The 20,440-nt window shown below is 39.9% G+C and overlaps 1 protein-coding gene across 1 annotated transcript in view; it reads left to right on the plus strand.

The window, feature by feature from the left end:
- LOC127429190 (DNA polymerase nu-like) overlaps positions 1–20,440 on the plus strand; it is a 104,665-nt gene that overhangs the window by 81,955 nt on the left and 2,270 nt on the right. The window contains exons 21-25 of the mRNA XM_051678101.1: positions 175–257; positions 7,178–7,309; positions 18,049–18,159; positions 18,269–18,347; positions 18,944–19,011. Of these exons, the coding sequence (XP_051534061.1) occupies positions 175–257; positions 7,178–7,309; positions 18,049–18,159; positions 18,269–18,347; positions 18,944–19,011 (473 nt within the window). The remainder of the gene's footprint in view (positions 1–174; positions 258–7,177; positions 7,310–18,048; positions 18,160–18,268; positions 18,348–18,943; positions 19,012–20,440) is intronic.

The following is a 20,440-nucleotide window of genomic DNA, read 5'->3' on the forward strand; positions in this document are numbered from 1 at the left end:
ATGTAATACAGTATGAGTGCTGACCTAACACTGCCCGTTGCTTTAATGAAGCAAGACATCTGCAGGGTAGCCTATGATTCCTTGTCACTCTACAAACACTGATGCCTTCAGCCTACCAGTGCTGCTGACACTTTCATTATATAAATCTCTCTTTCTCTCTCTGGTTGTCTTTAGGAAGAGTGTGAGTGAGGACAGAGTTAGTCTGGAGGACAGAGAGCATGCCAAGCGTATTGTCTACTCTGTGGTTTATGGAGCTGGTAAGGCCATAATACAGGCACCTTGTCATTTTAATCTATAGGAAGTATGCAACAGTATTGTTGTCAATATTCATGAACAATGTTATATTACAATTCTAGTCCTTAAGACATTGTCTAAAATGATAAGTTTCTTATCATTTGCTCACCCTTATGCCATCTCAAACTCATGACTTTCTTCTGCGGAACACAAACAAAGATATTTTGATGGAGATTTGATGCTAAAACACAGTATCCATACAATGCATGTCAGTGGGCACCCACACTGACAAGCTCTATAAACAACATTAGCAGCATAAAGGTAATCTATACAATTTGTGTTGTCTTCTGAAGCAACACTATCGGTTTTGGGTGAGAACAGACCAAAATGTAATTCCTTTTTCAGTATAAATCTTGATATCTTCTGTCTCCTACATCATGGTTTGAAGCATGCTTTCAATAAAGACGCATATGCAGAGTTTGTGTACAGTGCTTGTATATGGACAGAGCGTGTGTACAGCTCTCTGCGTGTGTCAAGCGTGAGGAAGAATATTTGAGCTTCAATCATGATCGTGCCAAGGAGACTGCAGATGGCAAGATTTATTATGAAAATGGAGTTACATTTTGGTCCGTTTCTCACTCAAAATTGATCGTATCGATTCAGAAGACATGGATTAAACCATTCGAGCCATATGAATTACCTTTATGCTGCCTTTATGTCCTTGTTGGAGCTTAGAAGTGTTGATGCCCATTGACTTACATGGTATGAATATATTTACATCATATCTCCATCAAAATAACTTTGTGTTCCGCAGAAGAAAGAGTGTCATAAAAGTTTGAGACGGCATAAGGGTGAGTAAATGATGAGGGAATAATACATTTTGGGTGAATTATTCCTTTAAGACTTTGCGTGAAAACATGCCAAATCACCTGGACAAAGCAGAAAGTTTGTCAAGCTCATTTAAAGTGATAGTTCAAGCACATTCAACATTAGTTCAACATTTCCAAACAACATTTTCCAAATGCAGAACTTTTCCAGGTACCTTATTTTAAAACCATAAAAAAAATGTAAAAAAACAACACATTCTGGTTTGTATTTAGCCAGATTCAGCTTGCGGCATAGGCAATGAAATAAGGGATAAATGGATTGTTCAGAATGAAAAAGACAAATATATTTATATCAGGAGTTTAAAGGTAGAATTTTTTTTTGGGGGGGGGGGATTTATCCCCTTTTTTCTCCCAATTTGGAATGCCCAATCCCCAATGTGCTTTTTAAGTCCTTGTGGTCGCGTAGTGATTCGCCTCAGTCCGGGTGGCGGAGGACGAATCCCAGTTGCCTCCGCGTCTGAGACCATCAACCCGCGCATCTTATCATGTGGCTTGTTGAGTGCGTTGCCACGGAGACATAGCGCGTGCTGAGGCTTCACGCCATCCACCGCGGCAACCACGCTCAACTCACCACGCGCCCCACCGAGAACAAACCACATTATAGTGACCACGAGGAGGTTACCCCATGTGACTCTACCCTCCCTAGGGACCGGGCCAATTTGGTTGCTTAGGAGACCTGGCTGGAGTCACTCGGCACGCCCTGGGATTCGAACTAGCGAACTCCAGGTGTGGTAGCCAGCGTCTTTACCACTGAGCTACCCAGGCCCCCTAAAGGGTAGAACTTTAAACGTTTGAATTACAACCGGCCCCCGTTGTGTGGCACCCCTATGCATTGCAAATATTGGATATATGGGTTTTTTTGCACTGCTGATTATTATGAATATATAAAATAAAAAAAACCAGGCTGGAGGGATTTGCCCTTATAACTCAAGTGTAGAGACACTTATTGTTCAGAGGGGTTGCTAACAGAGACCTTTCAGAATGTAACTTCCATGACTACAACCTTATTAGCAAGGAACGTTATTGTTGTGTGTGTGTGTGTGTGTGTGTGTGTGTTTGGGTGAGAGAGAGAGAGGGACAGAAGGAGGGTGTCACTGTTCTACTTTGCTTTAACTGGGTCAGCTTGAATGTATCTTTTTTTCTCATTTATATTGTTCAGTCTAGTAGTTTTAAGGGGTGGTCACACTACAATTCGTGATTCATTCCCATTCAAATGCATCCGAATGCAGCAGTGCGGAAACGCAAGCTCATGCAAAGAAATTTCATACTACGCTATGTACCAAAGTTCAGGCTTGGTGAACTCTGATCTGTGAATTCGTACGACAAGAGGACTCGTGACCAATGGGAGACTGAAACGTCACACACTGACCACTTGGCTCAATTCAAATGATACTTATTTCAAAGCTGCGAGATTTATTGTTGTAGGAAAGTGAGTAGACAAAATATTTAAACATTTTTAATATAATATTCTTTGTTTTTTGTGATCTATTATTTACGTACACCAGAAGTCCTCCCGCATGACATCATATCCTGGTCCGTTGCATTGTACGAAAAAATTTCGCATGCTCAATGCCTAGTGTGACTGCCCCTTTACACGTTTGTTTGTGTGAGCTGCTGAATACAGAGATAGACAGAATTATTGTGCACTCCCAAAGGCACAAGGCTTGATATGATTGAGACATTTTCATTTCTACTGTATTGCCATCTCAGGAAAATTGAATGAGAAAGGTATGTAGGGAGGGAATGATGAATGAGTGAGTGCTGGTAGAATGAGAAACTGATTGAGAGAAGAGGGGGAGAGAATGCCACAGTGTCAGCATATGTTGATAATCTAGCAGAAAACATGGGATTACCATGGTTACCGAATGCTAATAGGAGGCCTAGCACAGAAGACAATCAAACACACATATATAGTGGAGGGGGAGGGGTGAATACACACAACTGGGAGGAGTGGTCACTGCACTGGACGCACACACACAACTGGGTCAGAATATAAGAAGCTAACTATTAAGTATGCCGGAGAGAGGGATGATTTATAGGAGACATGAAGAGGTTGGAGTAATTAGGCAAAAGAAGGGGCACCACAGAGCAAATGACCTCACCCAATAAGAATGCACAGCATTAAAGGGATAGTTCACCCAAAATGGAAAACTCTTTTAATTTACTAACCCTCATGTCGTGTCCTTTATTCAACAAGTAACATTTATGGGAGAGTCACGTGACGCCATGCAAGGATCGGATGTGTGAATGGCTATCTCTGTGCACTTTGCTAGTTTTAATACTTTTAATGACATAAACTGGTGAGATACACTCTGTTCCATAACTGTTCTAGGAGGACAATATATTAAAAATTTCAAAATCCTCGTGCTCTGTAGACATTAAAAGACACGTGCTCAAGCTGACGCCCCCGAGCAAGCCGCAGGTCTGGGAGTCGATTTAGTCAGAGAGGTGCGGGAAATGCGGCGAGAGATGCTGAACATGTCGGCAATGCTGACGAAGGTTGTTGCTGACTTGGAGGATCTTGCTGTGATATGTCGATCGATCACTGCCATGGAGGCGAAGTTCACTGATGTAGTTACAAGAGTGGGGGATGTCGAGAAACGGATCAATTACTTGGAGTCATCGGAAAGGGAATTATCTGCTAACACGCTAGTGACCAAGGTGGATTTGGAGCATGCCTGGAAGAAGTTGGAGGACATGGAGAACCGTAGCCGGCGGAATAACGTCCGTATCGTCGGAATCCCCGAGGGAGCAGAGGGACAGGATACAGTGAAATTCCTGGATGGGCTCTTTCCAAATCTGTTCGACATAGCAGGCCATAAACTGGAAATCGAGCGAGCTCACAGGGTTCCTGCTCGGCGATCCGTGGAGGGAGACAGGCCCCGATCACTTCTGGCCAAGTTTCTGAGATCACCCAATAAAGATCTTGATGTCCAAATTTCAAATGTTAATGTGAGTGGATTATCTCTCTCCACGTGGAATGTGAATGGGTTGGGGCACCCCATAAAAAGAAGGAAGGTTATTTCTCTTCTCAAGCGTAAGAAATATGATAGTGTTTCTTCAAGAAATGCATTTTTCTCCGCAGGAAGCTGAAAAATTTGGGAAGATATGGGGTGGGCATGTTTTCTTTAGTGCTGGCTCATGTAAGAGCAGGGGAGTCATTACACTGATAAGTAAGCATCTACAATTCAAATGTCTCAAACAGATTAAAGTGCTTTTCTTTATTATTTGGTCCAAGTCGTCAATTTCAAAAACTTTATTTTTATTAAATTTTAGTTTTATAATGAAATAAATTAATATGGTGGCACAATTATATTTTTGTCTACAAAACTAATTTCAAACATTTAAGCAAACGCCTTCAGATCAAAAGATTTTTAAGATCATGAGAAACATTTCAGTCATGTTTCAAAACTTTTGACCAGTAGTGTATATATTTTTTTTATATCTAAGCCCCTCATTTCATCTGTTGTTGATTGCTGATCGGAAACATTTTAGTCTCAGATCACGTCCTGGTGAGTTTAGAGGTGTTGCCACATATGGAGAAAAGGAAATCATATAGTTGGTGCTTTAATGTGTCCCTTTTGCAAAATCCTGAATTCCAACAAATGTTAAAGACTAAAATCAGTGTTTATATGGTGACCAACTGGTCCTCAGTATCCTCTGTGGGCGTGGCTTGGGAGGCACTTAAGGCGGTTCTTAGGGGCCGGAACATACAGTATGCCTCATTCACCAAAAAATCCAAAGCATAAGAACTCTTGGAATTGGAAGGGAATATTAAAAGTGCCGAGGCAGAGCTGAAACACAGAATGTCGGCTGATGGCCTCAGAGAATTGACCCGACTGAAATACAGATATAATACTATTTTGTCGTGGAAGGTGGAGTTTTGGCTATTCAGGGTAAGACAGTCATACTGAGTCGGGGGACAAAGAAGGGAAGCTTCTGGCTAGATATATAAAGCAGAGAGAGTCTTTTTCTACCTTTCCCTCAGTGAAATCTGCTGGTGGTGAAATATTTATCTCAACCATTGATATTAATAATGCTTTTAAAGAATTCTATCTTGATCTCTATAGTCCCACGTCTTCGTCTACTGATGAAGATATTAGAAACTCTGTGGAACAATTAGATCTTCCTAAACTGACAACTGAGCAAAAAAATTCTCTTGATTCTGAGATAAACTTGGAGGAGCTTGGTGAGGTAATTAAGGCCTGTAGCAGCCAATAATGTAATAACTACCATTAATGTAATAACTGCCAATAATGTAATAAATTTTTTTTTAAAAATTATTAACCCAGCCAATAATGTAATAGCCAGCAAATAATGTGAGGACTTATTACATTATGGGCAAAAAGTTATTACGTTATTGGTTCAGAAATGTTATTACATTATTGGTAAGTTATTACATTATTGAATTTTATTACATTAAGAATGCCTACAGGCAAGGCTCCAGGGCCAAATGGTTTTGCCGCTGAATTTTTTAGATCTTATGCTACAGAACTGGCTCTACTTTTGCTAGAAGTTTATACGGAATCATTAAAGAATGGAAAGCTTCCGCCAACCATGACACAAGCCCGGATCAGTCTGATTCTTGAAAAGGACAAAGATCCAAGTGAGTGTAAGAGTTACCGTCCAATTTCCCTGATCCAGCTAGATGTTAAAATATTGTCAAAAATTTGGGCTAACCGATTAAGTAAAGTTATGACATCTCTTATACCTATAGATCAGGTGGGGTTTATTCGGGCAGTAACTCTTCTGATAACATTAGGCGTTTCATTAATGTCATGTGGGCAGAGGCCAACGATCAGACTCCAGTCGCTGCCATCTTGCTTGACGCCGAAAAAGCGTTTGATATGGTTGATGCAAAAAAGCAGAGGGAAAATGGATGTATGCAGTTGAATCATGATAAAAGTAGAAAAAGCGGAAAACGGATGCACTTGGTAAAATAGCAGTGAAAATAGAAAATAAACAACGTTAAGCTGGCTAGTAGACTACAAACTCAAAGTCGAGCTATGCGACAGCAGCAACAGGAACAGAAAGTGACAAGCTCCATTCTTGTATGGAATGTCACTTCACAATTCAGCCAGTTCCCAATGGAAAAAATAAAGCCTTGTTCTACATTTGTTTCTCATTGAATGTTCTTTCATTGGAAATATGTTACATTACGGAAGTACAATTGGTTGCGAAAACTGTTACATGTTGACTTTAAACGTGTGAATTCTCATTAAATTTAGATTGTAGAGGTGAAAGTCAGAGCTCTCCCATAATAACATGTTTATCACACACTTGTTGTCATGGCAACAATGGAAGGTGGGTCACTCATTTTAACATTTTAAACTTTTTCTGACCTTTGTTCTGTTCCTCATCTCATCTTGTCTTTTTTTATCTCTTCTTGTAAAGGTGCGTCCCAAACCGCACACTTCTGCACTTCTTTCATTTTGTAGTGTAAGTAGAGCGAGTAGTATGTTTGCACTGAAAATGCAACAAAAAGTGTACTTTAAGTACCCGGATGATGCACTTTTTCAACCGTCAAAACGGAGTGTGGAATGTTGGACACTTCGTGCACACAGATTTTGCAGCTTGCAAAACATAGCAAAAGGGGCGGAGTTACCTGGCTACGTTGCTGGTCTGACAAAACAGTTGTAATTAATGAAGAATGTAGCAGCCAGTGAAACTTCTGTGAAGACAGCACCTTGCATATGTGTGCTTGAATAAGTTGAATGCTTTACCATCACACCACGCTGTGTGAATATGTACGTTGTTTGAGATTCAAGTGTTGAACTGAGGTCCGCTAATGCGCTAAAGCTAGAGGCAACCCATCACGTGTGCTTGAAACGTCACTTCTGTCAGCTGTTAAACGGCAAATGCTTCCGTGTAGTAACAAACCGTTAGATGTTCCATTTGGGATGATATTACACTTGGAAAATTCATACACTACACGGTTAAGTGCATAGTATATTTTGTAAGTGTATAGTGTGTCATTTGGAACACAGAAAGTTATTGAGCTTGGAATATTTTTGTTCTGTCCAGTTATGTACACTAACTGACACTCTCTCTCACAGGAAGAGAGCGGTTGTCTGGTATTCTGGGTGTAAGTACAGAGGAGGCCAGTCATTTTCAGGACTCTTTCCTACAGACCTATAGAGAAGTGCAGACCTTCATCCAACACACCATCCAGCACTGCCACAAACACGGTGTGTGTGATACACTAAGTAGAGTTTAAGAAACTTGTAAGGTACAGATTGCAAAAAATCAATATAAAATATCAATCTAAGAAAAAGATTGATTGATTTCAATGAATGACTCACTGTGCTGGCTTTGATTTAGAGAGATGCTTATATGTAGAATAGCGTGAGAAAAAATAATGAGAGAACCTTTCATAGAGGTGAAAAAAAGTGAATAATACATTTTAACCCTCATGTTGTTTTCTGGTCATTTTGACCAGGAGAGGATTTTCTTTTGCCTGAAAATGCTAGTTAATGTTATCATATTGGACTAAAATTTACTGACTTTGCTCACACAGGGTATCACAACTTCCCCCCAAAAATTTGACAATTTTCACTTTGTTAAACTTTTGGTACTTACGGTTAAAAATGACCAGCCTGTAAACATTGCTCATAAATCTCTCGTTATGCAATATTATCACCATATATTGGATTAGATCTTTTTGCCAACCTGTTTTCTTTCAATTAGCAAAGGTTTTGTATTTATTTTTGGAACTTATTGATTGTAGGCCTCATTGACCTGAGCTTATGCACCTCTGTTTTTGAGTGAATAAACATTATTTGTGGATAATTTTGGAAATATTAAATCGAATCTGAAAACATTTTGTACTATTTCACACTAGTGTGCTTTAATGTTTAATTAGGAAGTTTGTTTTGAAATGCTTTTATTTTGTACAAAATGGCACAAAGCCACACTTGTGGTGTTCTCGGTCAAAAATGACCGGCCTTTGAAAATTAATGGTGGAGATAAAAAATAAGATAAAAATTTAGTGTCAGGAGCATGATCATCATGTTCATGTTCACATATGTGCATGTGTGCTTGCAAACATAAAGGCCTCGGATCTGTGCACGCACACATACACACACACATGTGCACTAAAACACACACACTCATGCTCACGTACACGCACAAACTCTTGAGTATTACATGCTTTCTTTTTCACGGAGATTAACTTTATCCTACCCTGAACTGCATCCAACATCCATTCATCCATCCAACATTACCACACATACACACCAGAACTGTCTTTGCCCCACAGTGACCCCTCTCCAATAGAATCAATAGAATTGTGGTGTTCCCGGTCAAAGATGGCCAGCCATTGAAAATGAATGAGGAAGATCACAAAAAAACAGAACTTTTATTTTGAAACGCTTTTATTTTCTGAAAAGGGGCACAAAGTAACACTTGTGGTGTTTCCTGTCAAATCTGACCATTGTGACAAAGAAAACTGGCCTAAGCTTTTTACATTACATTAACACTGTCATATAAAGAACATTTCATGGAACAAAAATACCAACACTGTTTATATATTGTATTATATTTTCTAATCAACAACAAATCAGATCAACGAAAACCTAGTGGTTTTGTGTCCTCATGCTCATGACTGACAATAGCCTTTTGCACGTGCCTTGCAAATGTATGCTCTGCATTTGAAACACACAATGCTTGATGAAAGAAAGATCATCAAAGATTCTATTGGAGAGGGGTTACTGTGGGGCAAAGACAGTTCTGGGTTCTGGGGTGTGTGTGTGCATGGTAATGTTGGATGGATGAATGGATGTTGGATGCAGTTCAGTTGAGCATGTATATGTTTGTGTGTGTGTGTTAGTGCGTATGTGTATGTGCGCATGCACAGGTCCGAGGCCTTTATGTTTGCAAACACACATGCACATATGTGAACATGAACATGATGAACATGCTCCTGAGATTTTATCTCCCTCATTCATTTTCAATGGCCAGTCATTTTTGACCTGGAACGCCACAAGTGTGACTTTGTGCCATTTTGTACAAAATAAAAGCATTTCAAAACAAACTTCCTGATTAAACATTAAAGCACATTAGTGTGATAAATAGTACAGAATGTTTTCATATTTTATTCCATATTGCCAAAATTATCCACAAATAATGCTTTTTTCACTCAAAAACGGAGGTGCATAAGCTCAGGTCAGTGAGGCCTATGATCAATAAGTTCCAAAAAGAAATAAAAACCTTTGCTAATTGAAAGAAAACAAGTTGGAAAAAAATATCTAATTCAATATTAGGTGATAATATAGCATAAGAGATTTATAAGCAATTTTTAATAGACTGGTCTTTTTTGACCGAACACCAAATTAGGATTAAATTTCAACACAGCACAAGGGTTAAACTGGATCATCCTCTGATGAATGACCTAGAGACTATGTTATTAGACACACTTCGAAATCCAGCATGCACACTGACAATGTATTTAAGCAATACCACATGAGCAAGAATGTTGTGGCACTGAATATAAGCATGCCAGTTATTCAGCCATAGGCACAAGGCCGCAGATGATAACAACCTTGCAAAAACAACAACATGTTTGTTTTTGTAATATTGCTTTTATACAGCAGTTCTATGCATATAAAAAAAAAAGTTGATATCAGGCAAATTAAGGCTGGATTACACTACACAACTTTTAAAAACAGATTCTAAAAATGTGGGCATCACACACCAAATGACTGAGTCGGATCGATCTGATCACAAACTCACATGGAAACACATGACTTCCTGTTCTAGGAGACATATGTGACATATATAAACAGACAGATATATTGGAGTGCTTTTGTCGTTGCTGCTACTACTGTATTCTGATTCATGAATTCAAAAATTAAATGGGCCAGTGGGTTCAACCATTTCACAGATGCAAATGATATTGCAGAAGAAAAGCATGTATCAGTGCTGTTAAGTGTGATGGGCACAAAAACGTACAACGTTCTCCATAGCTTAATTGCACCTACTAAACCAGGGGAAAAGACATACCAAGAGATTGTTACAGAGTTGAATGAGTATTTTTCTCAGAAACCTCTCACAATAATGGATAGATTCCATTTTCATAAACGAAACCAAAACAAGAGGAGGGGGAGACTGTTGCACAGTTCATGGCAGTTTTAAAACAACTTTCTGAACACTGACTACTGTACTCATCTGGAGGATACCTTATATCAGTCGTTTGTGGAACACAGAAGCAGCTTCTAACTGTGGCTGTGTTTACCTTTAATCGCTGTTTCAGCAGATAGTTGCATGCAAAATGCATCAACTCAGCAGCTCTCTCAGTGAATGCAATCCATATCCATGCACAAGCAGCGAAACAATTGTACGAGATGTGTAAAAAAATAACCACACAGATGAGGACTGCTGGTACAAAGACCAAGACTGCCATTTGTGCAGAAGTAAAAGGCTACATCGGACACGTGTGTAGAAATACAGTAAACAGAACTTTGAGAGAGAAAGAAAGCATGAGAAAAAGGTAAAGCCATTTAAATGACAGCGTAAAGACAACAAGATATGAGTGCATCATCTGGACGCATGTGAAAAACAAAGTGGTGAGTCGAATATAGACACTGAAAGGAAATGTTATTGTAAATGATAACAGAGAGAGAGTAACTTACATTTGTCTTACTCCAGAAATTGAAGGCAAAAATTACTGAAATGTAACTGGATACAGGGACTGCAGTATCTTTAATTTCAAAGGAAAAGTATGAAAGTAATTTGAAGCATATCCCACTGCAGCCTACTGACGTAATCCTCAAAACATATCGTACACTGGTGAAGCACTTGCGCCAGTAGGGGGTCATCAAAGTGGCTGTAAAGTTGACAAATCAGTCAGCACAATTGCCACTGTATGTTGTCAATGGTGATGCACCAGCATTATTTGCTAGAGAATGACTGAGATCAATAAAACCCATCTGTCAGAACACGGATGTGCAGACACATTAGAGACTGTGTTAAAAAGGCATTTCAATGTTTTTGGAAAGGAACATGGCACCGTGAAGGGAACTGAGGTGAAAATAACACTCAAGCCTGACCGTACTCTTAAATTCTGTCCGCCAAGTGTGGTACCTTACGCCATACGACCAACGGTAGAGGCTGAGTTGACATGCTTAACAGAGTTGGGAGTAATTTCGCTAATACAGTATAGTGAGTGGGCCACACCAATGGTTCCAGTGATAAAAAAATGGCTCAGTGAGCAGTGATTTTTAAGTAACACTCAACCAAGCCATCTGTCTAGATCACTTCCCCATTGCACACATCGAAGACCTCTTTTCATTTCTAGCCGGTTGCCAACTGTTCAGTAAGCTGGTCTTATCTAATGCTTACTTACAGATGCAGGTAGATCAGGAGTCCAGGAAATTACTCTCTATATCTACCCAAAAATGCTTATTCTGCTATAATCACTTACCCAGTGGGATTGCTTCAGCACCAGTGTTATTTCAGAAAGCAATGGACCAAGTCCTTTTGGGGCTTCCAAATACCCACTGTTATCTAGATGGCATTCTGATAACAGGCTGAAATGACTACAAACACCTCAAAACACTGGACCGAGTACAGGAATTTGGTCTGAAACTGTGTGACAAATGTGACTTTTTCAAAAAGTCACTGGAGTATTTGGGCCACTACATCGATGCAGCAGGACTACACAAATCCCCAGAAAACAGCAATAAAGCAATAAAGCTCTAGAGCAATCATTAAGGCACTTGCACCAACCATTGTAAAGCAATTACACTCTTTCCTTGGCCTGATAAATTATTATGGCCATTTTATCCCTATTCTTGCATCCATATTGAATCCACTCAATGCTGTCCTATGCAAGAACAAGAATTGGAATTGCAGTGCAGCCTTTGAAAAGTAATTTATGGAAGCAAAGGATCTCCTCATCTCACAAAGAGTACCTTTCAATTATGACCCAGAATTGCCCATTCGCTTTGCCTGTGATGCATCCCCGTATGGGGTAGGTGCTTTGATATCACGTTTTACCTGGTGTTGAGGAAAAGCCTATTGCTTTCGTGTCAAGGATGCTTAGCAAAGCAGAACAAAATTATGCTCAGATCGAGCACAAGGCCCTGAGTTCAATTTTTGGAATTTACAAATTCCATCAATACTTCGATGGTAGAAGGTTTACCCTACTTGCTGACCATCGACCCTTGACTACTATTCTAAGCCCACACAAAAGTGTCCCACCAATGGCAGCAGCCAGAATTCAGCGCTGGGTGCTGCTGTTAGCTGCCCATTACTCACAAAGAGAAAACGGATACAGTGGATGTGTCCTATGCCACCCAAGTAGCCACCCTGCCCATCAGCAGTGCTGAAATCAGATTAATATTGTCTGCTGTGCTGGACATGGCTTCAACAGGAATTTTTTCAAGTAGTAAAAAACAAATGGGAAAGAGTAAGCACCATTTGTGACATGCATCAGTGAGCTCACAGTAATTCGAGGATGTCTTATGTGGGGCAGTCCTATACCTCCCAAACTCTGCTTCCGTATGTTAGCTGACCTGCATGTGGGATATCCAGGAGTGGTAAGAATTAAAAATATGGCCCATAGCTATGTCTGGTGGCCAGGTATCGATGGTCAGATTGAGCTTCAGTCCAAATCCTGCACCACTTCAACCATGGATATGGCCAGCTCATTCTTGGAAAAGGATACATGTCGACTTTGCTGGTCCCTTTTCAAGGCCATTTGTATTTGAATGTGGCAGATGTGCATTCCAAATGATCTGAAGTATCTATCATGGACAATACTAACACTGGAAAAACCATCCAGGTCTTACAAGGACTTTTCAGCCATTATGGGGTTCCTCATGTCCTTGTCAGTGACAAAAGGTCACAATTTTGCACTTACTCTTTCTTAAGGAAAATGGGGTGTAACATGTTGGCTCTGCACTCTACCACCCCTCCAGCAATGGGCAAGCTGATCGTTTTGTCCAAACATTTAAACATGCCTTAAAAGCTTCCATGGGCTTGGCTACGATTCAAAATGCACATTTATGTTAACATACAGGAACTTGCCACATGCCACTACAAATTGAAAACCCAACTGGACCTTCTCGATCCTAGTCTTGCCAGAGCAGTGAGTCAGTCACAGGATGCTCAACAGTTACAATGCTAAGAACACTGTAAGGTGAGACAGTTTTATGTTTGTGACTCAGTCCTTGTTCATGACTACCGAAAGGGGTTAAAATTTACTCCTGGAGTGGTAATGTCCCAAAATGGACTGGTCTCCTACACAGTCAATGTTGGTGCTGCAGGAATATGGAAGCGTCACCTGGATCAGTTGTTGAAACAAAGCTCAATCCTTTGACACATGTTCTGAAAGTTTCCGAACACATCCAAATCATGGAGACACCAGTGAACAAACTCAAGATCTGGCAGATGTAACAACAGCTGAACCATCACCTGTGTCAGGCAATACTGACCAGTTACTCTCAGAGACTGTATAAATAAAAGAGACTGTTAAATGCTACCCCACTCGCATCACTACATCACCTGATCGTTATCAAGCGGCATAGTGTGTACATAGTGTGTGTTCTTTCAAATGAACAAGGACACAATAAGCTGAATAAGTACACAAGAGAAAGATTAAACAACCTTAAGTAAAAAAAAAATTAAAAAAATGGGTTTGAAGTAATGTTAAGAAAATCGATGCATGTTTTGTTAAACTGTGTTGTTTAAAGTGAAAAAGGAAAATATTATTTTTGTTATGGTCATGACAACCAATTATTTAGGAGGAAAGTTTAATTAAATGTTATGTAGTTTATGTTGGGAGTTAAGTTGTTGCATGTTTTGTTAAACTGGTTAATGTAAAGTGAAAAAGGAAAATATTATTTTTGTTGTGGTTATGACAACCAATTAGTTAGGAGGAAAATTGAAGGAAATGTTATGTATTCATTGTCAGAAACTAATTTATTCTGCAATTATTGTGAAACACTCCAGGTAGTGCTGTATTTTTATTAATGCCATTGAACAACCTCTGTGAAGTTCATTTCAGAAAAATGCATCATGGCCTTTACATGCGTTATTATGTCACTCTCCATCACTTTTTGTATATATTGGTATTCTACAAAGACTCAATAGTGCCCATCACATGCTACGCGATTTTCTGTGAAATCCGTCAACTCCGTCTGGCCCAAAATCTGCCAACTATCGCCAAGGAGCACTGACAACCAGGGCTAAAATCAGTGTTTTAGTTGTATAGTGTATTCGAGCCTTTACATTTTAGACACAATATGCCCTATTATTTTGTCTATTCTTGTTCTGCTAACAAAAATAGTTTCAAATGTAACCAAAGTAGGATCAACCATTGCATGTCACTGAGCAACACAGACTGGCAGCCAAATGATACAAGAAAGTAAAGCACCCCATTTAAAACACCAGCACTCTTGGAAAACCGCTTGTCCAATCAGATAAATCTGGCACCACACTAGCAGATGTAAAACAACTCTGTTTTGGCCGAGGATGTCACACATGCGAACTGTTTTGCTGAGATCTCGCTCTCTTCATTCGGAGGTATGACACACTTGTCAATACAAAATGGTAAAGTGGTGACAAACATACCAACTCACCCCAACTTACTTTCTCTTAATCCCTGTCATGTGGAGCTCGCTGAAATAACAACAGCAGTACCACGTGAGCATAAACAATTGCAACAGGTATTTAGGGCATTTTCAGACCTGTAGCCTTCTTTATTATTTTTATCTGTCATTAGTTTCTTTTACATTATTTCTGCATTGAAGCTCTCTCTCCCTCTCGTGCCCGCACACTTGCACACACACACATACACAGAAAGAGTGAAGCCACGTTTATTTCTGTCATAAATTTGCTGACGCCATCCTACCTGTGTCTGTTCTGACACTATCCACATTTGCTAAAATTACCTCAGGAATTATTAAATAACTCACATTTTAAACATGCAACTACTGTATATCTAATATAGTCGCCAAAAGGCAATATCTGCCCTTTGATGATGAATTACGTGACGAGCTGACTTACAGATTTCTTCTCTGCAGATCCATCAGGTACGTTCATGTTTTATATAGGGATATTGTTTGTCTCACCAGATGCAAACCGCTCCGGAGTTTGTTTGCAGTCGGACCGACCGATTGTTTTAGTGCTGATCTTAGTATGATTGCCTTGTTCATATATGCCTATACGAACCAAACCAAGGGAGAAAATGCACCATATTCTGAAACAAACACTGCAAATGAGCCAGGTGTGCGATTCATGGAGTAACTTTACCTTGTGAAAGTGTGTGATTGTGTATTATGCCTTTGAGGCTTACCGTTGAACGTGAATGTGTACATTGATGAGCCAAAACATTATGACCACTTGCCCAATACTGTTGGTTGTCCGTGTGTTGCCAAAACAGTGCTGACCTGCCGAGGCATGGATTCTACTAGACCCCTGAAGGAGTCCTGTGGTATCTGGCACCAAGACATTAGCAGCAGATCCTTCAGATCCCATAAGTTGTGAGGTGGAGCCGCCGTGGATCGGACTTGTTGGTCCAGCACATCTTACAGATGCTCAATCGGATTGATATATGGGGAATTTGGAGGCCAGGGCAACACCTTGAACTCTTCATCATGTTCCTCCAACTATTCCCAAACAATGTGTGAAGTGTGGCAGGGTGCATTATCCTGCTGAAAGAGGCCACTGCCATCAGGGAATACCATTGCCATGAAGGGGTGTACCTGGTCTGCAACGGTGTTTAGGTAGGTGGCACGTGTCAAATTGATGTCCACATGAATGGCTGGACCCAAAGTTTCCCAGCAGAACATTGCCCAGAGTATCACTCTCCCTCCACCGGCTTGTCGTCTTTTTTTCACACTGCATCCTGGTGCCATCAGTTCCCCAGGTAAATGGCGCACACGTACACGGCTGTCCACGTGATGTAAAATAAAACGGGACTCTTCGGACCAGGTGACCTTCTTCCACTGCTCCAAGGTCCAGTTCCGACACTCACGTGCCCATTGTAGGTGCTTTCGATGGTGGACAGGGGGCATCATGGGCACTCTGACCAGTCTGCGGCTACGCAGCCCCATATGCAGCAAGTGTGTTGTGACACATTCCTCCCGTAATCATCATTACAATTTTCTGTGATGTGTGCCACAGTAGACATTCTGTCGTTTCAGACCAGACAGTATAGCCTTCGTTCCCCTTGCGCATCGATGAGCCTTGGGCGCCCAACACCCTGTCGTCGGTTTGTGGTTTGTCCCTCCTCTGACCACTGTCGTTAGGTACTCACCACTGCTGACTGGGAGTACCACACAAGTCTTGCCATTTCAGAGATGCTCTGACCCAGTCGTCTGGCCATAACAAAGTCGCTCAGATCTTTACTTCTGCCCATTTCTCCTGCATTCAACACATCAAATATGATAACTGATTGTTCGCTTACCATCTAATCTACCCAGAACTTGACATGTGGCCTTGTTAGGAGATGATCAACATTATTCGCTTCACCTGTGAGTGGGCATAATGTTTTGGCTCATCAGTGTATATGCAGCTTTTACAGTGAGTAAAGAAATTACGATAAATTAAAACTAACTATTATGTCTCTTCTTTCTGATGTCATTTTAGTGTAGGAAAAAAGGCACAAAAAATGTTTAGTGGCAGAATCACTATGGATTAAAATCAATGTTTGTGATGATATGCAGCTGTGTGATCACAGATGAAAACGTTCTTATCAGCTTGACGTCTTGTCAGTGAAAAGAAAAAGCTCATTTGTCACTTGTAGAGAACACAAGACCTCATCTCGGTGACAGAATTTTTTTTTCTAAAAGTTTTGAAGTGCTTTTCCATTGCTTGAACCATTAACTTAGCAGGGAGTCCAGATGGTCATGTGATTAATGACCTCTCACCGAGACTGACTTATGTGAGCTTCGTCTTCCTCCGCATGGCCAGTGATTATGTTAATGAAGCTCACACCTGAAAATCATTGGAAAAATTGTCTAGTGTGGTGCAGGTTTAAAAGGACCAGAACCAATTTTTATATAAATGCTATAATACACTCATTTCTAAATGGATACACCAAAGACAAACACACCTGTATTGCATTGCTAGAACAAATATAAAATTTTTCACACACTGATGAATTTGTATTATTTAGTGTAAATTTATAACATTATTCTTTGTTTTACATTAACATGGAATTAGTTAAAAAATAAAAAATAGTTACCACACCTGCGATGGAGTTTCTAAAAACAGCTGCTGAGGGAGTGACATTAAATCTTCTCTATTTTAAATGCTGTAATCCACTTGTGGAAAGTCTTGGAAACTTCATAGTGAATTTTTTTCTTTTGCTGTTGGAGCAAATGGGTATTCAAAAATAATATTTGTCTGTGGTCTCCCATTCACTGCTGTAGAAGTTTACCCTGCAATCGTTTACTTCCACATTCCAAAATCCTGAAGTGTCTTTTGCATACACACTCACAGTAATACTACTTGACACACTGCCCTTCCATAATACACCATATATAACACAGTTGCGTACACATACACTCATACACAGGACAATCTAAAAAAGCAGAAAAACAGCCCATTCCTGTGACACGTCATCTGTGTTATCCATACATATGACACACCCACACTGAGCCACGCACATTCCTAAAACACTGTCACACGAATGCATGCGCTGGCCTCTCTTTGTGCCCCATAACTCCTGGCGTCTCTGTGCTCCTGGGAAAAAGATTTTCCGAGTGAGACCACCAGGCTGACCTCACTCTTTTCCAACAGGGGTTTAAGAGCAAAGCTCAAACTATTGTCTGACTTACCCCGGAATGCACTGGCAAGAGTGATTCATTCAGAGTCTGTGTATGAATGAGTGGCTGAGTATAATAAGGGTAAATTAGTTTATGAGTGTTACTGTTTGTGGCTGTCTATGTACGTGCATTTTCCTACCTTGTCTGTGCCTTAGGTTTTGTGAAGTCCATAATGGGAAGGCGCCGTTCCCTACCTCATATTCACTCTGCTGACTGGAGCCTTCGAAACCAGGCAGAGAGACAGGCCGTCAACTTTGTACTGCAGGGTATTGTGTGTGTTTCTATGTCTGTTTGTAATGTTTGGTGAATCTATGGTCATCACAATAAAGGTAGTTTGTGTACGTGTGTGTGTGTGTGTGTGTGTGCGACCATCAGGCTCAGCCGCAGATCTGACCAAAATGGCCATGATCAAAATCTGCTCCCAAGTGTCTTCTTCCTCTTCTCTCACTGCCAGGTACATCCATCCATTTGTGTGTCTATCAATTTATTTAGTTGTCTGTCCATCCATCCTCACTCTCCCTCTCTTATATTTCCATGTGTACCTGAATGCTTGACAAATATTTTGTATGGGAGATCATTCTGTTCGTTCTTGTGTATGAACTCATGTTTCTTTGATTTTCTTTGTTCTCCTCAAAATACTTTTTTTTTTTTTTATTTCTACATGCCTTCTCTCTGTCTTTCCATCAATCCATCTGTGTGAATCACTCGACTTGCAATGCAGCTGTTTATATTATGGAAATGTATCTTTGTTAGCATCCCTCTATCCCTCCCTCTTCTTTCTTTCTCTCCCCTTCCCCTCCTGCCTTGCTATACATCTCCTTCCATCCCTTTCAGTGAGTATTAGAAGATATGTCTGCAGTGGATGGCTTTCCAGACCTCATCAACGTAGAGCGCTAAGAGCTTTTTACCGAATCATGTAATGTAATGTAATAATGCCGTCACACTCCAGAAACTAAACACATCATGGATTGATGGTCACGGTCTGGGTATTACATCTCGGTATTTGATTGATGGTTCTGTTCTAGTCCCTCTGTGTATTTATCTTTTCAGGCTGGTGGCTCAGATCCATGATGAGCTGCTGTTTGAAGTGGAGGTCTCACAAGTGGACGAGTTTGCTGGTGAGGGAGTCCCCATACTTCCTGTTATATGAAGATGAAAAAAATAATCCAAGCTAAATACAAGTTAAATTAAAATTTTCCATCAGTTTGTAAAAATACAACACCGTTTGTACTAAAAAATGTGTGCGCAGAATTACACTTACAATTGAAGTCTTAGGGGGAACTGTTGAACACTTATCTGTCAATGCAATTTTTGTTTGTTCTTACAAACTGATGTATGAGTTGATATTATTTTCAGTGGTAATAAACAGCATGCTGTCAATAAAGCTTAAAGGTGCTATAAGCGATGTTATCCATTCTAGGATTTTTGTTATTCTTAGCTGCTAAATTAGACAAAGACATTAGACCAAACCCCGCTCTCAAAAGATACCATTGAACAGAGCAGCAAGCAGCCCTGCATCATGTCTGTGTTGTTAAAGTTAAAAGTAACAGTAGCGAATGTGTGTAAATCTCTCATGATAAACTTACAACTGACAACTGTTTATAAAGCTGAATATGCCATAAAACATGAATGATCCACTTCAACTACCAGGCTCTTAGCTTTCTGCTGACCAAATATGGGTTGCCTTGTGAATGTTCAAAATGATTGACAGGCAGAAAGGATCGCTTCTGAAAAAGCCTTAAAGGCTAAACAAAGAATCTGACAGCAACATTTTTGTGTCCCGTTTCTGTTTTCTGAGTCTAGAGCTGTCACAGAGATAGGTGTGAAATACAGTATCAGTACACCTAATACACTGATATCTACTGTATATATGTTCTATTCAATAATTATATATTTATATTTGGTATATTTTATATGTTCTATTCAATAAAAAAATATCACTTACAGCACCTTTGACTTGTTTAATTTTTAAGGACAGTATTCAAAATACCCAGTGTTAGAATTGATAAAACTACAACCCAATTCCGAAAAAGTTTAGACAGTATGGAAAATGCTAAAAAAAACTAAAAAAAAAAAAAACTAAAAGGAGTGATTGGTAAACCAATCGAGTGTTTACCACTGTGTAAAATCATAATTTCTTCTTATAACATTAAAGGGTTAGTTCACCCAAAAAAGAAAATTCAGTTATTGTTTATCACCCATGTGTTGTTACAGTATAACCCCATATGACTTTCTTTTTTTTTTCTTAATAAAGGAAAAAAAATGTCATACAATGGCAGTTTATGGTGACCACCTCTTCAAGCTTCAAAAGGATGCAAATGTATAATTCAGAAGTCCAGTAAATTATTCCATGAGATTCATGATTGTTATGAAAGCATACAATGATGTTTGGTGGGAAACTAACCAAAATCGAATGTATTATTTAGAGAAACTGTTGACCGACTGTTTCTCTCCTCTGCACATTCATGAGACTGCACGAGAGCAAGTTCAAACAGCCTCCACTCGCGAAATAGGGCTTTCAAGCGACATTACCTGGCAATGATTTTC

This window comes from Myxocyprinus asiaticus, chromosome 1, assembly GCF_019703515.2.
Source record: "Myxocyprinus asiaticus isolate MX2 ecotype Aquarium Trade chromosome 1, UBuf_Myxa_2, whole genome shotgun sequence".
Lineage (NCBI taxonomy): Eukaryota > Metazoa > Chordata > Actinopteri > Cypriniformes > Catostomidae > Myxocyprinus > Myxocyprinus asiaticus.